The 11204-nt window shown below is 40.5% G+C and overlaps 1 protein-coding gene across 1 annotated transcript; it reads right to left on the bottom strand.

The window, feature by feature from the left end:
- Positions 1-2269: 2269 nt before the first annotated feature.
- LOC137165596 (uncharacterized) lies at positions 2270-10308 on the bottom strand. The gene is made up of 8 exons (XM_067566907.1): positions 10300-10308; positions 9910-10048; positions 8531-8721; positions 7361-7486; positions 6105-6303; positions 4123-4209; positions 3304-3426; positions 2270-2359 (listed from the first exon to the last, which is right to left on the bottom strand). Exons 1-8 carry the CDS (start codon positions 10306-10308, stop codon positions 2340-2342), a joined length of 894 nt encoding a protein of 297 aa, XP_067423008.1. The 3' UTR covers positions 2270-2339.
- Between the last annotated feature and the right edge of the window lie 896 nt (positions 10309-11204).

Here is an 11204-nt window from a genome sequence, read left to right as displayed (position 1 = left end):
TTTTCTCTCATGAGAAAACAAACTTTCAGATTAATTTAGAGGATGTGAAGATTTCTAGGGTATTTCCTCTCCCCCAACTATACAATGATACAAAAACCTCATCTTTTCCCTCAGAATCCTTATGTCGAAATAAGTAATAGTTACAGGTCAGATTCTGCCACCCTTACTCATAGCACTCTTACTCTACTGAGTTCAATTAGGGATATTCACAGAGTAAGGTGCTACTCAGTGTGTGAGTAAGGGTGGCAGAATTTGGATTGAAAAGATTTCTCTGGTAAACTGAAGCTGATTGTTGCTAGATATACAGAAATTTTACCAGCCATCTCAAGCTATGAGTATGACCCATCTATGGCACACGGCCCTATGACCGCTATTTTAGAGAGCTCAATTAGATTTACATCCAACACTAACTGTGACATATTAATATCACTGGCAGATGAGAGGTGGTTCTTTCACAGTGATGTTTTTTGTTTCTTTGTTAAGCAATCTTTTCCTAGAAGGAATCAAGTGTGCTGTGATTTGATAAATATGAAATGTATTTGCATTTCACTCCTTAAGCCAAGAACTTAATAGATCTGAAAATATTGAGGATGCTGGCAAGGTTCTAAGATGACATACCTGATAAAAGAAAGAGTTTTGGAAGGCATTGCCTGTAGTGTTACTGAGAGGTATGCTGGAGGCAACACACAGGTTAATTTCTGGAGCCTAAAGGGAAAAATAATTGTTTCTGTAAAAATTTGTATGTACTTCATCTCTGCAAAGTCAGATGGGATTAGTGGGATATAAATTAATTTAAATGTCAACTTTGATTTTCAGTGGAAACAGAGCCAACAAATACCACATGAAAATGGAGTGTATAAAGTTCTCAGCATATCACTGGAGTTTATCTTGCCAATTTTCTAATTAAATAAATCAAAGTGTATTCAAGCCTAGTGGCTCCGGTGGTTAGTACTCCATTATTATTATTTATTTACTGTATTACAGTAGCTTCTAGAAGCATCAACCAAGATCAGGGCCCCACTGTGCTAGTGCTAGTGTTGTACAAACACAGATTTTAAGGTATGTCTACACTACAAATACTACAGCGGCACAGCTGCAGCTATACTTCTGTTGTGCTGTCATGTAGACACTTAGTATAGTGATGGAAGGGATTTTTCTGTCAGTATAGTAAATCCACTCCCTCAAGAGACAGTAGCTGTACATACAGTAGGGTTGATCTAACTTTGCTGCACAGTGAAATTTTTCACAGTCCTGAGCTAATTCAACCTAAGTTTTAGGTGTAGACCAGGCCTAAGAGATTCCCTGTACCAAAAAGTTTAAATACCAAATAGACAAAGGAAGTATTATGACCATTTTACAGTGGAACGGAGGCGCAAAGAGGTCAAATGACTTGACCAAGCTCCCACAAAGAGTCTGTGTCAAATCCAGGAATTGAACATAGATCTCCTGAGACCCAGTCCAGTACCATAGCTATAAGACCATCCTTCCATGATATTGTAGCTGAAGTATGGCTTTGACCCCTTTGAATCTCTTACTCACAGAGCATTCTCTATCCACCCTTCACCTATAATAGATGGATTTCCTGCAGACTGTTGTTCAGTTGCTAGGTTTTATTGGTGCTTTTCTACAAATGCATGCTTCCTTCTGAGAGTGGAAATACTTTCTTGTAATATCAGTATGTGAAACTTACATTGATATGAGGTCTGAGAAACTGGAGAATGGAGATGCCATATTGATATATTACAAACTCTCTCGCAGAAAGTGTTGGGGGATGAACTGGTATTAGTTCCCCTTTATGAGTCATCAGAGCATCCAATATATCCTGAAAAGAACTTCCTGTGTCTGCAGAGAACAACAGTATTTCAACAGATTCATTTGTTTTCATTTTACTTTTGTATTTTGCACCAATGTACATTTTTTTATCATGAAATATTAAAGGACAAGAAGAATGGATAGGTGGAGTTTACTGGGCAAGACTGATTTCATTGCAAACACTTTTAAGTGACAGATTTTATGACTACTTATACATTTAGTAATAAATATGACAAAGACAACAACAAAACACCCTCTCAAACAAGACAACTCCACCGCATACTCTTCTCTCCCAGGGAGAGGATGAAAGAAAATAGTATGTGACCGATGTTAGTCATGTCCTTCAATGCATTACTGGAAGGCACTCAGATACTATGGTGGTGGGCATGGCATAAGAACTTGTACAGAATAGATTGGAATACACATTTGTCTATTATCTATTTATTATTGTCATCTTCTTTAATTCTGGGGCTGTTATATTTGCACACTCAGACTCTGCATTATACATTGTGATTGTTTAAACCTAATCAGTGGAATCCTTCTGTACCTGTTAGAGAGAAATGAAGTAAATTGAATTGAAAAAATGAGAGTCATTGTTAAAAGGTATATAATAAGAGCACTTTATGCATGTAACCTGTGTCACAAAGAGAAGATGGCTAGATCTGCAGCAAAGCCCTCAGCTTTAGTTAAAACATGAATAGACTTTACCCCTGTATTAAAATAAAACCCGAGTCTTGTTAAGTACATAATTGGTCGGTGAATAATCTACTAAACTCCTCTGAATGTTTATAACATCACTATTTAAAAGGAAATAAAGCCACTCTGATGTATCATGCCTTTTCATGCAAGGATCTCAAAGTGCAAAACAACTTTACAACTAACTAAATTTCATCCCATTCAGTAAAACTGGTGTTATTATACAACCAAGGCATAGAGAGGGTAAATTACTTGCCCCAGGTCAGTTATTGGCAGGTAAGTAATTGGCAGAGGCAGGAATTGAACCCCCCTATATTTACCATTAATCCATACTTCTACCACAGAAAGATCATAAGGACATCTGCGCTGCGGAAGATGAATTAATCCCAGTACATATGAGTAGTGGCCAACTCTAAGCCTAGACAGAACGAGATCTCCCAATGTTTACTAAGGCTACGGCTACACTGACGGCTGCAAAGTCACTGCCGTCAGATTGATTTCTCTGGATCAACTGAGCGGTCAGTGAAGACCCGCTCAGTTGATCCAGAAATCGATGTACTAAGACCACCTTCACAAGTGACGTAGCGCTGCGTCGACGGGAACGCGGTTCCTGTCGGCGCAGTGCAGTGAAGACGGTGCACAGAAGAGGAGCAGAGGAGTCAACGGGAGTTACGTAAGTTTTTTGTGTAGCTTGCGTAACTCCCGTCGACTGCTGCCAAATCTCGGAGGTAAGTGTAGACAGGGTCTAAGAGTGCAAAAAATATACATTAAAAACAGAAGGGAAGGGAAGCTTACCTTTTTCCTGCGGATGGCTTTCCAGAAGCCCAGCTGCCATTGCGTGAGCTTGGAGCTGGTCATTCACATCTTTCAGAAGAGTGAAAAGTGGAGAAGATTTGATACATTTGGCTTTATCATCATCTACACAAAAGAATATAAAAATGTCAGAAACAACTGTCTCTTACAGTGTGTGCATGAGGCAAATAGGAAACTCATAGCTTGGAATAAAACAATTTACTGGTGCAATGAAGGTGATATTTTGAGCAACCCTTTAAATGGTTTGCCCAAATCTAAATGCTGATTACTAGAGATTTTAACAACACTTGAGAAGAGTTCTCTTCTCTGCAGTGTTTGTTATGAATAAAATGGGTAAAATAAACACTTCTTATTTCCACAACTCTTGCTTGGACTGCTTTGAAAATCCTGGCAATTCTAAGCAGCTTTTTATTAAAGGCATTCTGTTTGTCAATAATACATTTTGGCTGATGAAAAAATAAAATACAATACATTTTATTTAAATTTTTAAAAATATATTAAAAGTGATTTTCTAAGGAGAACCAAATTCTGTTTCGTATCATAGTTATTGGGAGTTTTGATGGATTAAGGAATGCAAAATTTAGCTTCAGTTGTTCAAAACAGAACATCTAACATGGCATGTTGTCTACACCATTGCTACTGTGTGCAGGTAGGGAAGCATCATGCAAAGGTCATATAATGCTAGTTTGATAGAAAACAATGCAGCATGGATGAAATCATATTGAAGGAAGTGAGTCTCTCAGGGGGTCATATTATTCAGAGCCACTGACTTCATTGTAATCTACTGTATAAAGGGCTTACCACACAGAAGAGGTGATCTGAACTGGGGATTCAGGAGAATAATTCTTGATGTCAACAACTGTTCAGTTTGCTTCAGTATCTTGACATCTATTAGGCCAACATACATGAGTTAGTGAAATTCTCAGCAAAGAATTGTTGAGATGCTGCTCATACTTGCTTCACATAATTCTTTCTTCTCTTATTCCATAATATAACTATTATTTTTCTACAGTATTTATAATCTAGGGTCACTTTATTAGTAACTAGTTTTAAGATAACCAAAGTTTGATTTGTAGACTGGGTTCTCTCACTTGGGAAGACTGAAAATACAGGAGTGGGTCAGGGTCTATCAGGAGACCTGGGTGGCAATATCCTTTTGTGAAGCTTTGATGGTTGGTAGATCCTGGTCCATGCCTGGAAAGTGCATGAGGTTCCTGACAGAGCTGACACGAGTGCACTGAGGCCAGTTTGACAGAACGGTGCACTCCAAATTCTGATTTGTTAGCTGAATCTGCATATGCTGCTGCACTCAGGGACCTTTGTGCCCTGCAATTGTTTCCTATTTACTTATAGCCCAGACAGTAAGTGACATACAGAAAAAGAGTTTATATCTTCTGGAACATTTCTTTATACTTACGGGTTTATGGTAACTCCTGCCCCATGGAATTGATGAATGAATAAACACGATTGGATTCTTTTTTAAAGAAGGAAAAAAGAGAAGACAGGAAAGACCTAAAGCATTGCCTACTGGCCCCTGGAACCATATTCAATTGATCTTGTGTGATTCATTGCCCTGATCCTAGTGAATGAACACTGCTCATTGCTCCAAGGAAGGTAAACCTTATACCCCTCAAGTCCCTACTGACATCTCCTGTGGCAGGTGAGAAGGAAACCTTTCTAACCATAAATCTGATGATTTACTTCAACTCTGTGGAGGTGAGTGAAACTCATCCTGGTTAAATATTTAATTTATTCGTATACTGGCTACTGCTGGCATCCAACCAACTGTCCATTCCCACACCTAAATCTCAGTAATACAGATTCTGTCGGTATCTCAAAGGGCAGAAAATTGATCACCCCCTGAGCAGAAAATTGATCACCCCTTGAGCAGAAAACCCCATACGTATCTTTCAATCCAAACTCTTGTTTAGTTTTTAATTTCCAGGAATGCCAGATAGAGATGTACAAAGATTACATATTTCAAGATTTCCCAGGATTAAAACATCCTAATTAGGGAGAATAGGCCTGAACCTCAAAGGTATTTAGGCTCATAACTCCCATTGATTTCAAAAATCTTGTATAGTCCAAGTAACCAAACCCACTTTCAGGCCTGAGTAAAGATGCAAGAAATCAAGTTTTCTGTCACTATCCTCCTAATCTTGTTCTCTTGCAAAAAACATGGAAGAGGAAACTACCATCCCCCTGGAAGTTAACACAATCTGCTGACCATTATGATGAAGTCTCAGATTAATTCATAGGATATGATATGATGAATATAAATTATTATTCTCAGAAATCTGCAGTTTCACCTTCCTTTATCAGTAGAGACTGACAAATCTAAGATAAGATGTAGAGCTTATTTTTCCTTTGCATTTTAACTGACAGAGTTTTGATTCTGACTACCTGGCCTATAACAAGAAAATTGTTCTAATGAAAACTGACATTTTGCTTCTGGCAATTTCCAGAGAGGTGGGAAAAAAGAGTGTACACACAATGCATGTCAATTTCTGAATAGTCTGTAAAATTCAGATAATCTTTTATTAAACTTTTACAAATGATTTTTATGGTTGCAAAGTCAGGCTCTGATCCTGGAAACAGTTTACACATATGCTTAATTTTACACATGTGAGTAGTACCCTTGACTCATGGGACTCGTCATGTGTGAAGTAAGCAGATGCTTAACTTCCTGCTGCAGGAATGGAGCTTCAGTTTGTAGCACGTCAGAATTTATTCACTCTGGCAACAGTTTTTGAGTTGGAATAAAATGAAATAATTGACCATACCTTTATCTGATTGCAGAATCAGTGTCTCAGGAGACATACCACTCCTTTTGTTTTCCTCCAGTAGATGAACCAGAGACTTCAGCAGTGGAATCAGTTTTCGATGGACGATTCCCCACGTGTCGTGGTGGACATCAGCAATACCATAAAATCTGGTCCCTTGGTAGTTTTCAAAGCATTGTGATGTCCCAGAGAAAAGAGCCTGAAATAGCACAGATCAGACACAGACAAATACTTGTTTTTCATATGTGAATCATTAATATCACTGGAAATGCAGCCTGTCCCTATTAATATTTCCATGAAAATCTTGTGCTTGCAAATCAGTTTATAACTGGGCTGTGAGTTGCGCACTGTGCAACAAGTTTGCCTAATCACAAATACTTTAAAAGCTTTTGGGGTTCCTAATGAGTGTGTGGTGGGGTGATAATGGGTTCACAGCTCCCATCTATTTGAACTATCCACATCGAAGCTGGGGTAAAGTGTTTTAAGACAAAAAAAATAAATTTTATTTCATGTATTTAATGTCCCCAGTTTATGTGGGATGCATTTGCACATACACTCTCCCACTCCAACACTGCGGTATAATAACCTTATTTCATTTAGAGTAATATGCTGAAGGTGAGCCATAGATACAGATGACATGTCTCAGCTTCTTTTCACTCCCCATGAGTCTAAGGGGAAGGGGAACTTCAGGACCAGAGAGCATAAGGAATTTTGAAGAAAGGGAAAGAGAAGAAGGGAGGTGTCCAGGCATAACTACCTCCCTGATAACTCCAGTGATCACACGTTTTACCGAAGTAGCCTAAAATAGATGGACTATGAAAACTGGCCACTCAAAAGGACAGAAAGCCTGATCCAAAACCCCTTGAAATCAATGCAAAGATTCCTACTTTGCATTTCCCAAATAGGGTTTGAATCAGGTTCTAAATTTCTCTTGAGGCAGCTCTTGAGATATAGACACGGTGGGTGGGATTTTCAAAAGCACCTTTGTGATTTAGGATCACAAGTTTCATTAAAAGTCAATGGGATTTGTGTTCCTAAGTCATACAGGGTATGTCTAGACCGCAACAAAACACCTGCAGCTGGCCCATGTCAGCTGACTCAGTCTTGCCGGGCTTAGGCTGCTGGGCTATAAAATTGCAATGTAAACATCTGGGCTCTGTATGGACTCTTCCAACTTGTGGGTTTCTAGCAGGTACTGTCATGCTTTATGAAGTACTGTTAGAAGGAGGATGTTCACCTTTTAAAAAAGTCCGTACCTTTGCCTGCAGAGCCTGGATGTCCAACAAGTCCCTGAGATATTCCAGTCTGCTGTATGCAGACTCCACATCGGCCTGTTCTTTCATTATCTGTTCCTGAAATTCAGCAACAAGATGTAGTATGACCTAGAAAAAATGGTATGAAATATTAGCAAATGAGCAAGCAAGCTGCCTAAACCCAGGATTCCATTTTTCTTATGATAAAAATAGAACATTAATAGAGCATATAAAGCTTGTGGGACTGAATTGAGAATAGTGCATTCAATTCTGGTCATCTCATCACCAAAGCAATCAACAAACAACTACAAAGAGTTCAGGGATAAAATGGTTAAGGGGCTTAAATAAATAAATATGGCACCTTGGCCAAGCAGTGACAGGGGAACATGATAAAAGCCTGCAAGAATCTGAAAGGTGTAAACATCAAGGAGGTTTGCTTTGGACAGAGTAAGAAGGGATAACAGGATAAAATTAAAAGGAAAAGCTTCCAGACAATGAAATCTGATAGGTGCTGGATTAAGGCCTGATGAACACACCCATACAAGTCAATACGAAGAGTAGTCACTGGACTGGGCTATGGATATCGGTTGGAGCTTCATCTCTAGAAATGTGTAACATTTGATTAGGAAAGCCTTTGAAAATCATTCCCCAGTGGATGGCCCTTCATGATCTGACTGGTCTTTTCCAGCTCTAATGTCTATGATGCCATGTAGTAGATTTCATGGTTTTTTGAATCACTAACATGAAGGGGTTCTGTACCAGTCAGAAACACAGGAGAAAACATCATATTTGACAATTCCTCTTTCTAACTCCTAATTTCAGTCTGGCCAGTTTGACTCTTAATCCTATCCAGTACTGTTTCACAATCAAACTGGATTTTCTGTCTCAAAGATAGCAGCATCATGCTATATTTTTCTGTACAAGTCTAGAATTGATTATCTGAGTGGCAACTATTTAGGGTGACTGACTTTTGTTGAGTATCATTCTCCTCACTTTCTTTCTCAGCCTAGTCCGTGGATAAGGGAGGAAAAGGCCCTGTATAAAATGGATGGTGTTTGGGGAGTTAAAACTGACTTAATAATAGTTTCATTTTAAAATGTACTTCAAAGGGAGACTATAATTTTCTGCAGAATTAGGTTAGTGATATTTAACTCAACCTAACAATGACCTCACCTTTCTCGGCTTAAATCTGGTTGCTGTCTCTGTGTTAAAGTTCTTGCTCCTTTGCCATTCTCTCTCTTTCATCTGCCTTTGTAATTGGCATTCCTCCAGCTGCATCCTTTTAATAAACTGCATCAGTTTTTCCAGTGCCTTCCTGCTCACCAGTATAACTCGTGCTTCTTGCTCTTTTTCATTTCTCTCAACTGTAGGTACAGAATGTAAGCAATTACTCTCAGCTTGGAAACGGAGTCTGAATGAGTGGTTATATGGGGGAAGCTACAGAATTTCTGAGCTAGATGAAGGGCGTGGATTAAATGCCCTAACAGGAATTTTCCAGTTCTAATTCGGATGATTCTGTGAAATGCTGCACAATAATTATTTGTCTGTCAAGTCTGTTCACCTGCTTTAATCTTTTAGGACAGCCCACGAGAACTTGCTATAGATTTATTCAGAGTGAGTTCTACCAGTCACAGTGCAGTATACAGAAAACCAATCTCAGCGAGCACGTTGCATGACAAGTCTGACATACGGAACCATTGCAGAACGTGTGTGGGATTTCCTGGGGCAACTGGCAGGACTCTGAGATGCCAGCAGGACTGAAGAGACGCTGTGAGTGAGATTTCGGAGAGGAGTGAAAACCACCCCCGTGCGGACAGTCCGCACAAGGTCGAGGCGTAACGTGGGGGAGCGGTCCCGCTACTGGGGGGAACTCTCCTGGATTCTGCACTACCCCGGTGGGATCAGATGGCGGAAGGATCCGAGTCCCTGCGCCAACTCCCTGTACCCAGATGCCTGCCTGACCTCTCCCAGTGCTGGGCCTTCGCCGCCCAGAGCCCCCCTCGCCCTCCCCTGCCGCAGCTGGGGTCACGGCCGACGCCCGCGGCCCAGCTCTGGCCCTGCAGCTCCCCGCTCTGGCACAGCCCTGGTTCCCCAGCTCCCTCTGAGCTCCTACAGCTCTCCTCAGCCCTCAGCCTCTCCCCTTAGCTCTGCCTCAGGTAGCTCCAGCTCACACGGAGGACGGGCCCTCAGGCTCCTGACTCCCTCATTGGCCTTCCTGCCCTGTCAATCGGGCTGACCTGGAGCTCTGGCCTCTCCCCATTGGCCCTGGGGACTGTCACTCTGAGGATCTTGACTTCCCATTGGCCCTCCCCCTTTCTGTGTGTGTTGGGAGGGGGCCAACCAAGAAACCCCACTAAAGTTCACAGTAAGGGGTCAAGAGTCCCCTGACACATGCATCATTTCAGACCCATTTCAGCCCTATTTTGAGTGGGTATGTGGGACTTAAGTATTGCACAGGCCTTGCTCTGGCTCTGGCTCTCGGCACAGGGGTGATTTTCACACAATACGTACAAAAGGGCCTCGCTTTCTTCCTTTTAAAGTCTGCTTCCTACCTCTAGACAACAAAGGTAGTTCAGAGCCCAACAGGCTGCTCAGATCCCTAGCAGTTCTTCTCTGAGCTTCCTGAAGGGAGGATTCCTCAAGGATGTGACAGATTTCCTCAATGTCTTTTAATTTATCCTTGTACTTTATCTATAAGAAGCAGGACAGAAAATATGAAACAACATTACAGCCTCACCAATTGTTCCCATTATCACTGATATCTCCTGTGATAGGGAAACCTAAAAAACACACATATCCTAAAAAGTTCTTATAGATCAACAGATAATAGGTACAACTGTGATGGCCATAAATACATAATTAGAAAGAATAAGGCTTTAATCTATGCTTTCTTTTCCTCCTAAACTCCTTTAGCTAACAGAGGATACACACTGTGTCCTAACATCTGTCATTCTTCCTGTCTGTTCTTCCTTTCCCCATTCCTTTTTTCTTTCTTCGATTGCATATAGGTTGATTGAGCCAAAGCTCACTGAAATTACTGGGAATCTTTCCATTGATTTCAGTGAGCCTTAAAACAGGTCCATTCTGAGTTTTTACTGGAGATTACTTTGCTACTGTGAGGCAACAGCTACTAAAACAATAGCGACTCCAGGAGCGGGCTTGTCTACATTGGGGATTTTTGCACAGCCATAAAACACTAATGTAGCTGCACCAGTGCAAATACCAAGTGTAGATAGTGTGTTGGTGTAAAAAAGTGACTTGGATTGGCAATTTGCACTAGCGCAGCATCAGGGTAGGCACATTGTTGGAAAAATTCAAATGTTGATGAGCCCACACAAAAAACACGTGTTGAGTGAAAAAGAGAAGCAACTATATTTCGAGGCATCAGCTTGAAAATTTGGCACATATTGGATTCCCGTAAGTACTTGAGAAAAAATATCCACTGAAGAATTAGTTGAAGCCAGTTACAAAGAGGACCCATTGCACCTTCTGTGTCTTTCCTTCCTTTACAGCATCAAGGACATCCAGAAATACGAAGTTGAACTCTTTAAGAAGCTCTTCTTCACTTTCTCTTTGGCGGCACCAGTACATTTGTCTTGAATTTATCTCATTTTCCAGAATTCTCAGCTGAAAAACAACACCAAAAGTAGAAGCTCAGGTTTTCAGGGTTCTGAAGGAAGATCAGAAACCTGTGCATCTTGTGTGATTCTCTGTGCCAGCGAGGAAATCCTTGTTCCATGATTTCTACAAATTTTCCAGCCTGACAGTATAGGCATCTGACCATTTTTAAGTATCAAGTGTTATAAAATATTTAAATTAACTTTTACTGAACTATGGGAAAATATAA

The sequence above is a fragment of the Emydura macquarii genome, unplaced genomic scaffold (assembly GCF_026122565.2).
Source record: "Emydura macquarii macquarii isolate MOO-44397 ecotype Brisbane River unplaced genomic scaffold, CSIRO-AGI_Emac_v2 contig_312, whole genome shotgun sequence".
In the NCBI taxonomy this organism is placed as follows: Eukaryota; Metazoa; Chordata; order Testudines; family Chelidae; genus Emydura; species Emydura macquarii.
This window is presented reverse-complemented; position numbering and strand designations above follow the sequence as displayed.